This window comes from Podarcis vaucheri, assembly GCF_965113315.1.
Source record: "Podarcis vaucheri genome assembly, chromosome: 17".
In the NCBI taxonomy this organism is placed as follows: domain Eukaryota; kingdom Metazoa; phylum Chordata; class Lepidosauria; order Squamata; family Lacertidae; genus Podarcis; species Podarcis vaucheri.
The window spans coordinates 8,550,126-8,568,811 of record NC_138755.1 but is presented as its reverse complement, the minus strand read 5'-3'; the positions used below and the strand labels follow the sequence as shown (position 1 = coordinate 8,568,811).

The 18,686-nt window shown below is 46.4% G+C and overlaps 1 protein-coding gene across 5 annotated transcripts in view; it reads left to right on the top strand.

Annotated features, from left to right (window-relative positions):
- DENND1C (DENN domain containing 1C) overlaps positions 1-18,686 on the top strand; it is a 65,547-nt gene that overhangs the window by 19,520 nt on the left and 27,341 nt on the right. For all 5 annotated transcript variants that reach the window (XR_014214991.1, XR_014214992.1, XR_014214993.1 and 2 more), the window contains 12 exons: positions 563-632; positions 762-842; positions 2,127-2,216; positions 3,558-3,608; positions 5,532-5,642; positions 7,194-7,294; positions 10,914-10,959; positions 12,893-12,994; positions 14,402-14,527; positions 15,858-15,959; positions 16,201-16,288; positions 18,246-18,286. Coding sequence is in view for 1 of the 5 variants with exons in the window: in XM_082205413.1 (XP_082061539.1) it covers positions 563-632; positions 762-842; positions 2,127-2,216; positions 3,558-3,608; positions 5,532-5,642; positions 7,194-7,294; positions 10,914-10,959; positions 12,893-12,994; positions 14,402-14,527; positions 15,858-15,959; positions 16,201-16,288; positions 18,246-18,286 (1,009 nt within the window). In the remaining 4 variants the exon portion in view is untranslated. The remainder of the gene's footprint in view (positions 1-562; positions 633-761; positions 843-2,126; positions 2,217-3,557; positions 3,609-5,531; positions 5,643-7,193; positions 7,295-10,913; positions 10,960-12,892; positions 12,995-14,401; positions 14,528-15,857; positions 15,960-16,200; positions 16,289-18,245; positions 18,287-18,686) is intronic.

The window sequence follows — 18,686 nt, the reverse complement described above, 5'->3', positions numbered from 1 at the left end:
GACTTCCATCAGCACCTCTGATGATCCACCGTTTTAACCACTTCTTATGCATTTCTTAACTTTATATTGCCTTTACATCTCTGAACAAATCATCCTTCCCCTTCTCCATTTTTGCAATACTTCCAATAATACTCCTCACAAAACTTCTTGCAAACCTACAAACGTCGTCTGATCTTCACAAATACTTCTCAAATAGTCCGTAAATTTACTCCAGTCTTCTGTGGATTTCTGGTCCCGCCGGTTTCGAATCCTTCCCTTTAGTTTATCTAGTTCTGCACAGTTCTGTGCTTGTCATTCTCAATGGCGCCATGCACTCCAAATTGTAACTCTTACATCAAATATTATGTTACGTATTGCGTTGAGCTGCTATGCAGGGTTGGTGGCACCTTTGACACGACTGATGTTTCTCCTAAGTAGGTGCCTAAGCAATACTTATAAGTTTAAGTGTGGTGGTCTTAATTTGGGGGCTAAACTAAATTTGGGAGCACTGGTCTGATCTTTGCACCCCGGTGGCGCATATGCTAAAGACAGCGCTGACCCCTGATGCTGATTCTCTTTGCAGCTATGTGCCCTGGTTTGAAGTTTTCTACAAGATCTTGAACTACATCGCAGACAACTTGGCCAAGGAGCAGGTGAGGTCAGAAATTCTGGATTCCTTTCAGAGCCCAGCAAGTTGCCCTGTGCTGTTCCCACCCACACCCCCAGATTCCTAGCATTCCCATTTAAACACCAATCTCTGCCTTTATCTCCTCTCTTGCTAGTTCACAGAGCTGGATGTGTTCTTGTCTGCACTTTATCTCCACCCTGTGCCTGACCTCAGCAGCCCCATCAGCCTTGAATTTGTAAGTTCTCACCTCTCTGACACAGAAGAATCTGCTCCCATAGATACGCAAAAATCTTTAAACAGCTGAGCTTTGAGTCCTATTGCCATGATTTGTTGTTTTCCTGGTAGTGCCTTTAAACAACTGTGTGGGCTTCCTGTGAGGCATAAGGGCACTCCAAGAGTCAAAGGGGGGCATCTTTGCATTTTGCAGGACCCCTGGCATGTCACCATTCCTGCATCTATACACAGGAAAGAGTTAGTGGGGAGGGTGATAATTATTGGAATCTTTGTTCCCCCACTTCATTCCAGGGGGAAATTTCGCCCTCTGAAGTTGGAATTTGCATTAGGAGGGAATCTTCCCCACCTCCAAGAGGTGCAAATGGAGAATTTCCCTCAATACAATGCCATGGGAGGAGAGTCTTAAATTTTAACAACTACAACAATGTGTTTTTTATACCCTGCCCATCTGACAGAGGTTGCCCCAGCCACTCTAGGCAGCTTCCAACAAATTATAAAACCACAGTAAAACATCAAACATTAAACTCTTCCTTATACAGAGCTGCCTTCAGATATCTTCTGAAAGTCAGATCCTTGTTTATGTCCTTTACATCTGATGGATGTCAAGGAAATTTTAGGCAGTGTACAGAATTTGTCTATTTACAACTGTCAGTAAAGTTAGCCTGCACTTATCCTGATAATTACCACACACACCTGCAGCTGATGCTATTTCCTTTTTAAAAAGCTCAAAACCATCATGGTGGGGGGTTTTTGAGGGGGAAATTCTGAAGGAAAAAAAGCTCAACATTTTTGGGCAAAACCTTCATTTTTTTAAAAAAAAAAAAAAAGCTTTGCCATAAAAAGCTCAACACCTTTTGAGTTCACTGGGTCCATCTTATAGGTGATGGATTGGGGATTAAATCTGTAGATTGAAATTTGAACCTCCTATGCCACATGTATAGGAGAAATACAAAAAGTAACACTGTGTATCCAGATGCATTTTGCAAACTATCACTCATTCGAGCTGCAGTCTCTCCTTTCTTAGCACAGACCAGCTGTTCCAATGTCTATGTCAATATCCCTGAACTCCTCAATTTAGTAAACTGGTATAAAATGTTTTCTACGATGCCTCCAGATTATATGGAATTGGAAGTATGTGGAGTTTAATGAACGAAGGTTTTTTTTTTTAAATGGATGCATTATTGTTGAAAGACTAAAAATGTAAACAATTCCTCATCCATCTTCTTTTAATTTGTTGTGGGGTCTATGTGTCCCCCCTTTTAACCATTTCTTGTTGTCTTGCAAGGATCTAAAGATGACCAAATTGAAAATTTCCACTGAGAAGGATCCAAACAAACAAGACAAGAGCCAAGATCTGGACTATGGGACTGCATCAGTGAGTCAGGAGTCGGGGGGGGGGGCTGTGTCCTTTACAGGGAATGAAGAACCCTAAAAACGGAGAACAAAGAAGGCACCTTGATTTTGCCCATCAGCAGTTGGCATCCGGAAAGCAGACTGAGAAAGACTGAGAAGGCACACAAATCACCTGGTCACTTTCTTGCCCTAATGTATTTCTATTCAATTTTTTCCCCAGAGGGGCAGCCATGCAAGTCTCTTGCAGCAAAAGTTCTTCTATAATAAATGTGTTAGTCTTTAAGATGCCCCGAGACCCCTTGATTATTTAAATTATGGCAATTTTCTAAATTTGCACCAAGACATCTAGTTTTGCATATATGCATCTGTTATACAAATCTGTCCTTTTTCTGGAAATGCCCAAGATCTCCTATTGGGAGATCAGCCAAGAATCTAGGTGGGGCTGCCCTTGAGACTGACCCAGAAACTCCAGCAGGTGCAGAATGCTGCGGTGAGACTCCTTATGGGGTCCTCTCCATGGGATCACATTCACCTGGTGCTATACCAGCTGCACTGGCTCCCGGTGGAGTACAGGATCAGGTTTAAGGTGCTGGTTTTAACCTTTAAAGCCCTATACGGCCTAGGACCTTCATACCTACGGGACCACCTCTCCTGGTATGTCCCATGGAGGATCTTACAGTCTTCAAACAAAAACATCTTGGAGGTCCAGGGCCACAGGGAGGTTAGACTGGCCTCAACCAGAGCCAGGGCTTTTTCGGCTGTGGCCCCGATCTGGTGGAACGCTCTGTCACAAGAGACTAGGGCCCTGCGGGACCTGACATCTTTCCGCAGGGTCTGCAAGACTGAGCTGTTCCACCAGGCCTTTGGCCAAGGCACTGGTCTGATCCCCTCCTTTGGTAATCCTCACAGAACTCTAGCCCAATGGTTGCCATTAATTTGATTTTGAATTGGTTTTAGAATGAATTGATTTTAGAATGCTGTGTTACTTTTATTGTTGTTAGTCGCTCTGAGGCCAGCTTTGGCTGGGGAGGGCGGGATATAAATAAAAGTTTGTTTGTTTGTTTGTTTGTTTGTTTATTATGTTGTTGTTGTTGTTGTTGTTGTTGTTGTTGTTGTTATTTAATGTGTTGCTTGATCTGGTGTAATATGCTGGTTGGCCAGTCAGCTACTATCCATAAAAATAAGGTGTGTGTGTGTGTGTGTGTGTGTGTGTGAGAGAGAGAGAGAGAGAGAGAGAGAGAGAGAGAGAGAGAGAGAGAAAGAGAGAGGGGGGGGGCTCGGACCACTGCCACAATTTTTGTTTCACAGAGTCTTCTTCTAGCTGGACCAGATCATCACCAACCTCTTTCTTCCTCTCTTCCAGGTTTATTTCATTGCCCCTGACCAAGGCAAACTCCCCACCATCCCTGAAAGTGTAAGTCACATTTGCAGTGTCTCATGGAGCTTTGAGAGAGGTGGTTGTGGTTTGTAGGGGCAGTGTTTGCTTTCTAAAGAGAGAGGCACTAGCTTTCACAATTGTGGAAATGATGTCTCCTTAATCATCAGCCTTAATCCACCAGAGTGGCGTAAAGTAGGTCACACAAGCCTAGTTCCCTTGCTGGCACCCAAAATCTGCTTCAGCTCCCACATGGTAGGGGGCGACCCCAGAAAAACCTGATGACATTGAGGAGGAAAAAGAAGGGAGCAGGATGTAGATTCTGTGTGTTGCGTGACTGCCAATACAATAGCTCTTGTTGCAGTGGAGTGGCAAGGAGACATCACCCACACTTTTGCTTTCCCTGTGCTTAGAAAGCATGATTCTGAGAGATTTTCTGCTAGTGGTTTTCTCTTTGCGCCACTGGAAAGCTCACTCTTTCGCACTGAATTGGAGCAGACGTCAAACTGCAGGAAACCCAACTGACAGTGGCTCAAAGCGGCGGGGAAAGTGGAAGTCTGGATGAGCTCTGAATGGGCTGGGAAAGGACATAGTCTGGCAATGCTATGAAGATTTCAAAATAGAGAGAAGAGTGATTCATTGCAAAAGGGCATTTTCTCCAAGCAGGGTTGGGGATTGGGCAGGAGTATAATGTGCAATGAATGGCAAACATAGTCAGGTGCAACCTAGGGGAAGGAGGGGATTGTGAAAAGTGGGAATAGGAGGGCAAGATGGGGATTTTTGCTGGATTTTTGTGGACAGGCCGCTGCTGCAGCACTTTAAACAGCTATAATAATAATTTAATAATAATTTATTATTTATACCCCGCCCATCTGGCTGGGTTTCCCCAGCCATGTTGGGCAGCTTCCAACCGAATATTAAAAACAATACAGCGTCAGACATTAAAAACTTCCCTAAACAGGGCCGCCTTCAGTTCTCTTTTAAAAGTAAAATAGTTGTTTATTGCCTTGACATCTGCTGGGACAGGTAAGCAATGCAAGAGCTGGACCTGTTCCTAGCACTAAGAGATGAAAGAGGAGAGAAAGGGATTGTATTTCAGTGGCAGAGCACAAGACCTGCAAGCAAAAGGTCCCTGGTCCAATGCCTGCCATCTCTAGTTTCAGAAGATCAGGCAGCAGTTGATGGGAGAAAGACTTCTGCTGGAGACCAGCCGTCAGAGCAGGCAGCACTGAATTAGATGCCAAAAGTATGGAGAGGACCAGGTTGAGACTTTCACTCCAGTAGTCAAAATACACCACCATCAGGATGCTTTTAAGCAGAGCAGTTGTTAGGCAAAATAGAGGTGAGGCCCATAGACATTGGAAGAGCTGGTCCACGCTAAGAAAGGAGAGACTGCAGCTCGAATGAGTGATAATTTGCAAAATGCATTCAGATACACAGGGTTCCTTTTTGTATTTCTCCTACACACAGGGGATAGGTTTAAATTTCGATCTACAGATTTAATCCCCAATCCATCGCCTACAAGATGGACCCAGTGAACTCAAAAGGTGTTGAGCTTTTTATGGCAAAGCTTTTTTTTGCAAAATATGAAGGTTTTGCCCCAAAATGTTGAGCTTTTTGAAAAAATCTCCCCACTCACCCCCACAAAAAACACATGATGGTTTTGAGCTTTTTTAAAAGGAAATTCGCTAAAATCTACACTTCCGACATTGGTTGCCATATGTCTGGATTTTCCCAGACATTAAAGCGATTTCTGCCTGGACACTGTGCTGTAACTGGGCATTTTCTGGTGTAATGTTGTTCCTAGAAAAAACAGAAGATGAACACGAAGTAAGAGAGCTAGATGCATTGTACTGCCATGAGTGACACAGAGTAGAATAGAGGACAGAGGACAGTTGGGGGGGGGGGGGCTGTGCCAAATTTCAGTGGAGAGCCTAACCGGACATTGGCTCCTTCCCACAGAGGAACCTGACAGAATTTGTTGTGGCCGTGGATGCAAACAACATGTTACGCCTGTATGCGAGCCTTCTCCATGAGCGACGGATCCTGCTCACCACCAGGAAACTCAGCACGGTGAGGGCAAGTCGATGCTTGGGGTGGGAGAAAAGGAGGGTGGAATGACATATGAAAAATGCTGCGAAAATGCTTTCAGGAAAAAAGTTTAAAATATATATTGAATTTGCCGTTAGCTCACCATCGCCATCTAGTGTCACAGTTCTGGAATGCATTCAAAACACACTAAAAATGTTGTGTTTGCAGCTGTATAGCTGAGTCGCAGGTCTCAGGGAGGAGAGAGTTGCAAGGTCTCCTTTGGCTCAAGCCCCAAATTGCAAGGAGCAGAGGTCTGGGAGTTGGGGGGGGGGATTGCCTGGTAGGGAGAGGTCTAGCAGTGGTGACATAGACATGGACACAGTGGGAAATAGGCTAGCTTGACACCTACCCACCCACCCTCTGAATCTGGAGGAGACCCCAAAACCAGGCCAAAATCCTGGCAATTTTCAGGAAGAGGACAAGGCTGATCCTTCTACAGGGGCGGAATAATAATAATAATAATTATTATTATTATTATTATTATTATTATTATTATTATTATTATTATTATTTATACCCCGCCCATCTGGCTGGGCCTCCCCAGCCACTCTGGGCGGCTTCCATAAAAACCAAAAATACAATAAAATATCACACGTTAAAAACTTCCCTGAACAGGGCTGCCTTAAGACGTCTTCTAAATGTCAGGTAGTTATTTATCGCTTTGACATCTGGTGGGAGGGCGTTCCACAGGGCGGGCGCCACTACCGAGAAGGCCCTCTGCCTGGTTCCCTGTAGCTTTGCTTCTCACAATGAGGGAACCACCAGAAGGCCCTCAGCGCTGGACCTCAGCATCCGGGCAGAATGATGGGGGTGGAGACGCTCCTTCAGGTATACTGGACCGAGGCCGTTTAGGGCTTTCAAGGTCAGCACCAACACTTTGAATTGTGCTCGGAAACGTACTGGGAGCCAATGTAGGTCTTTCAAGACCAGTGTTATATGGTCTTGGCGGCCGCTCCCAGTCACCAGTCTAGCTGCCGCATTCTGGATTAGTTGTAGTTTCCGAGTCACCTTCAAAGGTAGCCCCACGTAGAAAGCATTGCAGTAGTCCAAGCGGGAGATAACTAGAACATGCGCCACTCTGGCGAGACAGTCCACGGGCAGGTAGGGTCTCAGCCTACGTACCAGATGGAGCTGGTAAACAGCTGCTCTGGACACAGATTTGACCTGTGCCTCCATGGACAGCTGTGAGTCCAAAATGACTCCCAGGCTGCGCACCTGGTCCTTCAGGGGCACAGTTACCCCATTCAGGACCAGGGAATCCTCCACACCTGCCCGCCTCCTGTCTCCCCAAAACAGTACTTCTGTCTTGTCAGGATTCAACCTCAATCTGTTAGCCGCCATCCATCCTCCAACCGCCTCCAGACACTCACACAGGACCTTCACCGCCTTCACTGGTTCTGATTTAAAAGAGAGGTAGAGCTGAAATCCACCTGTAAGGCACAGGCTGTAACTTAGAGGGTGGTTCTGGTCTTCTGAGCAGAGTCAGGCGATCCTAAGGGAAATCTCCTAACCCCCCTCTCTCTCTCCCTGCAGCTCACAGCCTGTGTTCAGGCCTCCCTCTCCATGTTGTATCCCATGCACTGGCAGCACATCTACATCCCGGTGCTGCCTTCGCACCTCCTTGACTACTGCTGGTGAGCCTTTTCGTTTCTTCTTTTTGAAGCATTGGGCAGGGCAGGGGGTAAGACTGAAAGCTGGATGTGTGTGGTGCTGTGGTCTAAACCACTGAGCCTCTTGGGCTTGCCGATCAGAAGGTTGGCGGTTCGAATCCCGGGTGAGTGCCCTTTGCTCTGTCCCAGCTGCTGCCAGGTGGTGCTGTGGGTGCTGTGGCGCTGTGACAGGGTGAGCTCCCGTTGCTCAGTCCCTGCTTCTGCCAACCTAGCAGTTCGAAAGCACACCAAAAAGTGCAAGTAGATAAAAAGGTAACGCTCTGCCAGGAAGCTAAATGGCGTTTCCGTGCGCTGCTCTGGTTCGCCAGAAGCGGCTTAGTCATGCTGGCCACATGACCTGGAAGCTGTATGCCAGCTCCCTCGGCCAATAAAGTGAGATGAGCGCCGCAACCCCAGAGTTGGCCACGACTGGACCTAATAGTTAGGGGTCCTTTACCTTTACTTTTAAACAAGCTATAGCTTAGGGCCCCAATCTCTTGGGGGCCCCCAAAAAAATGTCAAGGGGGAAAAAACCTGGATGTACATTTCCAAAATATAAGATATAAAAACAAATAAAATAAAACCTACAAACAGCAACAGTATTTTGTGTTGTGTAGGCTCCTATGATGTAAGTCATGGGCCCCGTCTGCTAGCCTGCTCCCTAAAATATCACTGGTTTGCTCATTTCTCTATATAGGGTGCCTACATTCTGCATGGACTAGTCGTATGGCAACATGTGCAAATGGCTTTAGATACCTATTAGGTCCATAAATTACCATATAGCATATATTCAACACAAAAAAGTGACAATTTGTTGTTGACAAAGGACAGCTGGACATATAAAGGGCCCCATTACCTTCAGTAGCTTTAGGGCCTCATTGAACCTCAATCCACCCTGTTCCTGGCATCTGACTTGAGGGGTGTTTGCTGGGAAAATGGCCTATAAATAAACAGGCAGTGATAGTGATGTCTGCAATGAATTAACAGCAATAGCAAGGCAGGCATCAGGCATAGACCCTCAGCAGCCAGTTGCTGTTTCTTATCCTGACAATTTGAGTCTCTGCTGCTGTGATTTGGGAAGCTGTCGTTCAAATCAAGTCTCTGTTGTAGACAAAGGACAGAAAAGTGGAGCATCGAGAGCTGAACAATAGATAAAGAAGTCTTTGCCTGTACTCTCACCCCTGGGCTTGCCCCCCTCCCTGTCTCTGGCATCCGCTGTGGGGAGGCTTGGATCCTTCCCAGGACCCTTCCCACGGCCTAGGGGTAATTATAAGAGGTCCTCGTGCCTAATTCATTGCAAAGGTAGACATGTGAGCTGTGAACTTCAATGCACATTAGAAGCAGGAATCTTTGGTGTGTTTAAAGACATCAATTTCATATTTGTGTGTGAGTGAGTGGGTGGGAAATTGAAAGGCAATGCCTAGAAGTAACATTTGTTTTCCCTGGAAAGCCCTTACCAATCTGATCTGTTTTTGAGCCTGGGTGTGGCTCCCCACAGGACTTTTCCCTGTTCTCGAGGGCATGTCTCCCCCCCCCTCTAGGGGCAAAGTAAATCAGGCAGGGTTCAATGGGGCCCATCCAGGGCCGTAGCTAGGGGGTGGTGAGGTAGGGCCCCACCAGGGGCACAGGCGAAAGGGGTGGTGGTGCAAAATCGGCTAAAGCATATGTTCATAAATATGTCTATAAATAAAAATATTGATTATTGCCTCATAAGAAAAGGTTTTAAATAGAGGGTCTTTATCCAGGGTAGGGTGGGGTGGAGGATGGAGGAGAGGTGGAAAGAAGAGCTAATTTGTGTCTCGCGGGTGTCTCAAGCGCCAGATATCTACTAAACCGCAGTTTTCCACCATAGAAAAGAAGGATTTTGGCAACTTCCCTTCTTTATTTGCTCTATCTCTAAGTCTGTCCATCTCAAGTGAGACCACTGCGTTCATATCTCCCATTAATATTATTTTTTGATCGGCATATTCCATTAGTTTTTCTTCTAGTTTCTTAAAGAATTCAGTTTTGCTGCCATTCGGCGCGTATATCCCCACTAACAGTATTTTTTCCCCCTGCCAATTGATGTTAACCGCTATCATCCTCCCCTCCTCATCCTTAAACATTGTTTTAGCTTCTATCTTATTACTGATATACAGTACCACACCTCTTTTTTTACCTTTGTCCAGGGCTTCGTACTCATTTCCCAACCGTTTATTAATTACCACTTTTCTATGCTTTCTGGCCACATGCGTCTCCTGGAGGCAGATAACATCCAGGTTTCTCCTTTTCAAGCATTGTTCAATTTTATTTCTCTTTCTTTTGTCATTCATCCCGTTAACATTTCAATTCCAGATTTTTAACCCCATAGCCCGTGTATTATCCTTTTATTATTTTTTGAAATTTTCTTATCTATTATATATTTTCTAAATCCTCTGTTTCCTCTTCTTCTTCCTCTTCTTCCTCCGACCCCCTCTCCCCCCTCTCCCCCTCCTCCAACATTCTTAGCTCTCCTGGTGAGGCTCTCTCTTCTCTTCCTATCTCTAAGGCTTCCGCTTTAAGTTCCTTATATTTCCTAAGGAATTTCCCGGTTTCTTCAGAATTTATCAGCTTGTGTTTTTTTCCTCTATATGTAAATGATATCCCTTCCGGGAATTCCCACCTAAACTCAACTCTATTTTTCCTCAATGTTTGCACCAAAGATTTATAAGCATCTCTCTTTTTAAGCAGTCTTATTGGAACATCTTTAAAAATAATTATATAATTTCCCTCTATATTTAGTCTTTTTTCTCTATTCCTTTGGAGGATCCTGTCCCTCATTACTTTGTTTTCGAATGTAATCAGACAGTCGCCCGGGAATTTCTTTGCTTTTATTGCATTAGCACGCATTCTAAATGCGTTTACTATACTATTGGCCATTTCTTCCACAGGCAGACCCATCCATTCTGCTAACTCCTTCGTCAATTTTTCTTTAATATTCTCATTCTGTATCTCTGGGACTGCCCTCAGCCTCAGGTTTACCTCCCTCTGCCTCAGTTCGTTCATTGCTATAATGTCTTTTATCTCTTCCTGTGTCTTACATATTTCCATCACATCTGATTTGATCTTTTCTTTATCTCTTCTAACCTCTCTTATTTCTATCTTTGTCCTTTTCAAACCTTCTTCTGTGAGCTGCCCTTACCAATCTGATCTGTTTTTGAGCCTGGGTGTGGCTCCCCACAGGACTTTTCCCTGTTCTCGAGGGCATGTCTCCCCCCCCCCTCTAGGGGCAAAGTAAATCAGGCAGGGTTCAATGGGGCCCATCCAGGGCCGTAGCTAGGGGGTGGTGAGGTAGGGCCCCACCAGGGGCACAGGCGAAAGGGGTGGTGGTGCAAAATCGGCTAAAGCATATGTTCATAAATATGTCTATAAATAAAAATATTGATTATTGCCTCATAAGAAAAGGTTTTAAATAGAGGGTCTTTATCCAGGGTAGGGTGGGGTGGAGGATGGAGGAGAGGTGGAAAGAAGAGCTAATTTGTCCATGGCTAGGGGGTTCAATCTGGACGGTTCTGCCAGGGGCTCTGAGCCCACCTGAATCTGGAACCAGTTCTGACTTTATTTTCTTCCTTTCTTTCCTCGACAGTGCCCCCATGCCCTACCTCATAGGAATCCACACCAGCTTCATGGAGGTGAGCTTGCCAATCCATTCTGCCCCTGGCCTCACAGGTCAGTTCTCACGAGCCTTCAGCTGAGTCCTGCAATCCCTGGCCCCAGAGGCACAGAACAGCCATGTAATGAAGAGTAGGGGAACCCACATGTTCCATGAATAGGTGCAAGAGGACGGACGGGTGGTTGGGTGGGTGGGAAGAAGTTCTGGTCAACATCAACGGAGCCTCGACACCCAGGGCAGCTGCCATTTTGTGGTCACTCGTAGTGTGGGCTGTACTGTACTGTTGAGCAAAGTCTGTTTGTTCCATACTTCAGTCTCAACACAACAGCCGTGCCTGACATTGCCAGTGACATTGCCAAGGATTCTGGGCCTAAACCTTTGGGATTGCAGCCTTCTTCTTTGATGGCAGTCAATAGATCCATCACTCTGGACTGTTGGAAACACACCCAGGAAGGCCGCTAACTTCCCAAGTCATCGGGGCATCTCTCCAGTGGTCCTCCCTGGCTGTAAATCTCCCTCAGTCCAGAGGGACCGGTGATAAGCAATCTGTCTCTCCTGAGAGGAGAACACTCGTCTTCTGGCATACCACTGCAGAAGAATCAGTAGCTCTAAAACTACTTTATTTACAGTCTATAATACAAAGACTCCATCAGCACGTCTGTGCTCTTTGAGCACCTGTACAGAACAGCAACAAAGGGACGTGGGTGGTGCTGTGGGTTGAACCACAGAGCCTAGTACTTGCTGATCAGGTCAGTGGTTCAAATCCCTGCGATGGGGTGAGCTCCCGTTGCTCGGTCCCTGCTCCTGCCAACCTAGCAGTTCGAAAGCACGTCAAAGTGCAAGTAGATAAATAGGTACCGCTCCGGCGGGAAGGTAAACGGTGTTTCCGTGTGCTGCTCTGGTTTCACCAGAAGCGGCTTAGTCATGCTGGCCGCATGACACGGAAGTTGTATGCCGGCTCCCTTGGCCAATAAAGCGAGATGAGCGCTGCAACCCCAGAGTCGGCCACGACTGGACCTAATGGTCAGGGGCCCCTTTACCTTTACAGAACAGCAACACATTCAGAAATGAAACCAACTTCCAACAGTACTCCAACAGTACTCAGACTTCCTGTCTCATGCTCTCTCAGACACTCACATGATGTATACAAAAACATAGTACAACAGTACCACTCGCTGGAGCAGCTCGAATAGATAAAAATCCTAACATGCTTGTGCAGTCCAGATGACATGATCCTGGGCTTAGGTTGATGGAGGCTTGGTGTGTGGCAGGCAGGCAGGTGGTCCTGCCTTTACTGTTGGTGGGTTGAGTATAAGCCCTTTGGCCCACCCATCTCTTCTGTTTCTATGATGCTTAGAACCTAAGAATAGTCGGCTGGATCGGACCAGTGCTCCATCTAGTCCAGCATCCTGTTCTCACAGTGGCCAACCACATGCTTGTGGGAAACTGGCAAGCAGAACATAAGCACCAAAACTCTCTCCTCTCCCACGGTTTCCAGTGTGGTGTAGTGGTTAAGAGCAGTGGACCCGTAATCTGGTGAACTGGGTTCGATTCCCCGTTCCTCCACTTGCAGCTGCTGGGTGACCTTGGGCCAGTCACACTTCTCTGAAGTCTCTCAGCCCCACTCACCTCACAGAGTGTTTGTTGTGGGGGAGGAAGGGAAAGGAGAATGTTAGCCGCTTTGAGACTCCTTCGGGTACTGATAAAGCGGGATATCAAATCCAAACTCTTCTTCCAGAAATTGGAACTGTGGAGGCAGAGCGCAGACATCGTGCCCACTTTGTAGGAACAACTCAGTGCTGTGAGCCAGGGATCCCTCCCCAAGAGTGGTGAGAGATCAGGTGGAGCTGGGTCACATTTAACATTCATGACAGCAGTTTGCAAAGGCAGCGAACAGAGGAGCAAGGAGTGTCTCTCTTTTAGTTTCTCTCTTTTGTCTTTGATTCCTCCAGAGAGTGAGGAGCAAGGCCCTGGAAGATGTCGTCATTCTCAACATTGACAGCAACACCTTTGAATCGCCTTTCCAGGACCTGGAAAACCTCCCAAGTGATGTAGTTAGTATTGATTTCATAAAATGATGATGATGATGATGATGATGATGATGATGATGATGATAAATAACTACAATAAACTATAGTGCAGGTAGTTTTGATGTCCTTCTGAGCACCCTGGGTCCTTTGTGGTTTGCTTCTATTATTCTTTTCTTCCACTATTAGTCCCTCTTCCTCCCCACTGCTATGAATTATCACGCGGGTGGCGCTGTGGGTTAAACCACAGAGCCTAGGGCTTGCCGATCGGAAGGTCAGCGGTTCAAAACCCCCTGATGGGGTGAGCTCCCATTGCTTGGTCCCAGCTCCTGCCAACCTAGCAGTTGCAGAGCACAAAGTGCAAGTAGATAAATAGGTACCGCTCCGGCAGGAAGGTAAACAGTGTTTGTGTGTGCTGCTCTGGGTCGCCAGAAGCGGCTTAGTCATGCTGGCCACATGACCCGGAAGCTGTACGCCGGCTCCCTCGGCCAGTAAAGCGAGATGAGTGCCACAACCCCAGAGTCGGCCATGACTGGACCTAATGGTCAGGGGTCCCTTTACCTTTACCTATAACAGGAACAATTGTCCAGCATGCTGTTCTCACACTGGCCAGCCAGAGACCCACAGAAAGCCCACAAACAGGTGCTGGGGACAAAAGCACACTTCCCTTCCTGTGGTTTCTGGAAATTATCTGAGACAGCTTCCTATGTCCCAGAGTTAAATTCTTCAATCTTAAAACCACAAAGAGCCAAGTAGCGTAACAGTGTTTTTTTACTGCCTACAGAAAATCTATCAAGGTTGTGGCCTACCTGACCTCCCCAGACCAACTTCCCTAGGGAGAGAATTCTATGACTAGGATGCTGCCGCAGAAAAGGCCCTGCCCAGCATTCCTTACCAATGGAAACTCCTAGGGCAGTGATTTTCACGTTCCCCTGATTTTACAATCATGTTGACATTTTAAAACTTGCCTTCCTTCCCCCTCTTCCTGCAGTTCCTTAAATTTATTTTTAATATCTTCTGCATATCCAGATTCACTTAATTTACTCATCTTTTATCTTCTTTAAATATATACCCTCATGTAACTGCAGGTTATTACAATAATCCTGCCAGTCTTAATTTATCTGTAAACATTCCATAAACCATTTCCATTTTTTTATAATAAAAAAAGTTTTCTATTTTGATTTCTTATTCTTCTGGTAAGTTTTGCCATTTCTGTATATTCCATAAGTTTTTGTATCTATTCTTCCTTTGCAGGGACTTCTTCTTCTTACTTTTTGAAATATGGCAACCCTATGGCAGTGGGACATATGACAGGGCCCTGGCACTTCGTTGGGGCTTCTGGGTACAAATTGTGGTTGAGACACCCTCTTGCGATTTGTGGGAGTACCCCCTGGTCAAAGAAGGGCTTGTAACCCTCCTCCTCTCCCCGCACAGGTCTCTCTGTTGAAGTTCCAGTTGAAGAAACAGACGGCGACTACTGGGGATGGAGTCGCCCGAGCTTTCCTTAGGGCACAGGCCCTACTGTTTGGCAGCTACCGCGAGGCTCTCGTTTGCAACCCGGTGAGTAGCTGCGTGCCTCTTGGTTCAAAGTTTGTGCAAAGAAATCATGATGAATGCTCAGTAAACAGGCTGCCTGGAAGCAACTTTTCCTTATCCCACGTGAACACTTACTATGCATACCTATATTAGGGTTACCAGACATCCCCGTTTCCCAGGGACAGTCCCCGGATTTGCGAATAAATCCCCGGACAAATTCCGGAATTGAGAGAAGATGGCGTCTGCCAGCAGCGAAATGACTTTTGGATTGATTCAGCATAAACACCAGCGTGTGAGGAGATACTGCAACAACAGGAGAGAGTCATACACATAAAATCCACACAGAAACACATCACTGCTTATTTCAACTCGCTTGTGGAAACAACTCAGAGGCCATGAAAGAAGGAAAGTTAACAACATAAGATTTAAAGGAACTATTGGAAAGACTATTCAAGGCAGGAGAGATATGAGATGATCAGAGTCCCACCGAACTTGAAGCATAGGAAGTCCCCCCAAAAATTTATAATTTAGGCAGAATATTTGGACTACAGTGGTACCTCAGGTTAAGTACTTAATTCGTTCCGCAGGTCCGTACTTAACCTGAAACTGTTCTTAACCTGAAGCACCACTTTAGCTATTGGGGCCTCCTGCTGCTGCCACACCGCTGGAGCACGATTTCTGTTCTCAACCTGAAGCAAAGTTCTTAACCTGAAGCATAACCCGAGGTACCACTGTATTTGATATATATTTGAATAATTTGGAACATTCAATGTGATTTGATTGGATTGTTAAAATGGGAAACTTAATAAAAATGATTTAAAAAATAAAATAAATCCCTGGACAAATTCCATCTCTGGAATGTCCCCAGATTTTATCTAATGTCCCTGGGAAAAGCGGCGGCGGCAGTCTCAGCAGACCGGAGCAGTTGGCTCTGGCTGGCTTCAGGAGCTGCTCTGAAGTCCCCATATGATGGTGGTGCAGGGGCTCGAAGATGCAGCTTCCGGGCTGCCTCCCCTTCCCTGACCCCAGCAACTAAGCTGTGAAAGGAGGCTTCATGCTCCCTATCGGAGCAGCCTCCCAACTCCTACTTGCTCACGGAGAAAGGAGATAGAAGCCTCAGAGGAAGGGGAAACGTGGTTGAGGTCAAAGTGGCAGCCGCCCCTCTGCCACCGCCATAGCTGCAGCATCAACGACCCAAACGTGTAGTAATCAATTAATTAATTAATTAAAGTGTCTCCAGATTCATTGAAAAAAATCTGGTAACCTTAACCTATATTGCTTGCAAGGGTCTCTCTCTCCCACCCTCCAGCCACACTGACTATTACCTCCCAACTTTTCTCTCTTCTCTCTGCAGGGAGAGCCCATCTCCTTCTGCAAAGACACCTTCTTGCAACAAGGCTCCAGTGCCATGCAGGCTTTCCTCCAGCGGGCTGTGCACCTGCAGCTCTTCAAGCAGGTATGGGCTGATGGAGAAACCCAAGCAGGTCTTCCAAACAAGATGATTTCCCACAATTTAAGCACCGCTATCAAATCGACAGGCAAAAGGCATTTGACTGTTCTCCTCTTCCTTTGTGTGTACCGGTTGCTGACGCTGTGTGTGCTTCCTTCTCCCATGGAAGATGACTTCTTCCTGCATATTTTCTAATGACTTCCTTTGTTTCTCTCCCCAACGCTGCACCCAACCTCAACTCCACCAGTTCGTAGATGACCGCCTAGAGAAGCTGAATGCAGGAGAGGACTTCTCTGACCTCTTTGAGCAGGAGATCAACAGAAGCCTGTCCCCAGGTAGGGCAGAACCTCCCTTGTTTTTGCTGTTCAGCTGATAACATGGAAATAGATCCACCAACGATCCACCAAGCCACAGCCCTAGGTCATATGGCCTCCTCAACACCCCTCCCTTTGTGTGGTGAAGGTAAAGCTTTGACAACAACAAAGTCTCAGCAAGAATTTACTGAGAGATTCCTGAGATTGTAGGATGCTTCCACATTAGTAACCAGTTACTCCGACATAGAGTAGACTGATAGAAAGCAATGGACATGACTCAGGTCCATTAATTGTCGGTCTCCCATGAGTGTAACTTGATTGGATATAGCCTTAGGGAAGGTGTGGTTAGCAACACTTTCCAATGATATACTGTATTTTTCGCTCTATAGGACACACCGGACCATAGGAGAGGGAGAACAAGGGGGGGTAAATTTCTTGTTCTCCCCCTCTAAAACAAGGTGCGTTCTGTGCATTCAAGGTGCGTTCACCCGAAGCCTCCAGAGCCCAGCAGGAGTTCCCGCTGGGCTCCGGAGGCTTTGGGTTCCTTTCAACCTGTTCTTTGGGGCTGGCGGGGGGAAGCGCTGCTTTTCCCCACCGCCAGCCCCAAAGACCAGGTCGGGGAGCAGCGCAAAGGCGGCGCACCACCTTCCCACTGCCCCCCGAGCTTGTGGGGCTGGCGGTGGAGGGAAGCGCTGCTTTTCCCCACCGGCAGCATCAAAGACCAAGTCGGGGAGCAGCGCAAAGGCGGCGCACCGCCTTCCCGCTGCCCCCCGAGCTTCCCGCTGCCCCCGAACGTTGCAGCCTTCCCCCCACCTTTGTACAGCCTTAGTAGCTTCCGCAGGGCAGCGGGGTGAAAGCACCGCGCTGCCCTGCGGAGGCTTTGTGCAGCCATCCACAAGCTAGAACAGTGAGACAGAGTGCTCCACAGCGCTCCGTCTCGTTGTTCTGGCTGCGGGGACAGCCTTCATAACCTCCGCAGGGCAGTGGGGTGAAGGCAACACTTCATCGCAGCGCTCCATCTCCCTGTTCTGTCTTTGGGCTTAGCCGCGCAGTCTGCATTCACTCTATAGGAGGCACACACATTTCCCCTTAATTTTTGAAGGGGAAAAAGTGCGACCTATAGAGCGAAAAATACGGTATAAAGTCTGGAACTCCCTGCCTATTGATATCAAGCAGACACCTTTACGGTATTCCTTTCGGTGCCTGCTGAATACATTCTTATTTAATAATAATAATAATAATTTTATTATTTATACTGTGCCCATCTGGCTGGGTTGCCCCAGACAAGCCTACACAGATGTTTGGAAAATATATAGGAGTTATAATTTGCTTCAGTCTTATTTTATTGTGATTTTAAGGAAGGGTTGCCCTAGGTCCAGAATTTCCTGGACATAGTTGGAAAAATGTCGCTTAAATGTCCATGAAAATCTGTATGGCAACCCATGTCGGCAGTGTCGCTTTTGGCAATTTCCCTTAAAAATTGCTCAAAACCTAAGGAAAGCTCAACAACTTGGCCCCACCCTCCAAAAAAAGCTCAACAATTTTCCAAAGAAAGCTGAACAACTTTTTGAAATATGGCAACCCTATTTTTAATCTTCTGTATGTTTTAAATTACAGTCATACATTTTTAGTGATAAGTATATTGTTTTATCATTTTTTTTGGAAACTGCTTTGAGGTCCTCCCCCCCTTCAAGCAGCATAGAATTTCAATAAAATAAGTAAGTGGATAGGTTTGTGGGAATCCCATGCCGTTTCCCCACCAGCACCCACCCACACATTTCCCCCTACATTTAGGAGCCTTTTTTGTGTAGGGAATGTGTTCAGAGCTGCCTTCTGCGTCCAGTTCTTCACAGGATGTGGGTCCTTTGTACACTGGTTGGCAGATATAAGGAGTTACTCTGAATATACAGTTCAAATCTCTGTGAAGGCAAAGTCAAGGCCCTGAGGGACGCTCATTTGTACTCTGTTTCCTCCCCAGGTAGCATGCATTCCTATCAGCTATGGGTGGAGAACTTAAAGGTAAATCAATGAAGTTCCATCCATCTTCTTTTACCCTGTTATCTCTTTTTTCACACCTACTTGTTTTGTTTGCCCTGAGGTCTTTTCTAGACTGTGTTTTAGGGCCAAGCCCCCAGAAAGCAGTTTGCATAACATAAGCATGAAATTATAAAATTAGGACGTTTGAATAAAAGTGCATCCAACATAAAGTGCCGTGAAAGACCACACTAGGAATAAATAAAGATAGAATAGCAGTGGAACCAAAACAGTGATAAATAACATTATGGTGCTGGAGGAGACTCTTGCGAGTCCCATGGACTGCAAGAAGATCAAACCTCTCCATTCTGAAGGAAATCAGCCCTGAGTGCTCACTGGAAGTACAGATCCTGAAGCTGAGGCTCCAATACTTTGGCCACCTCAT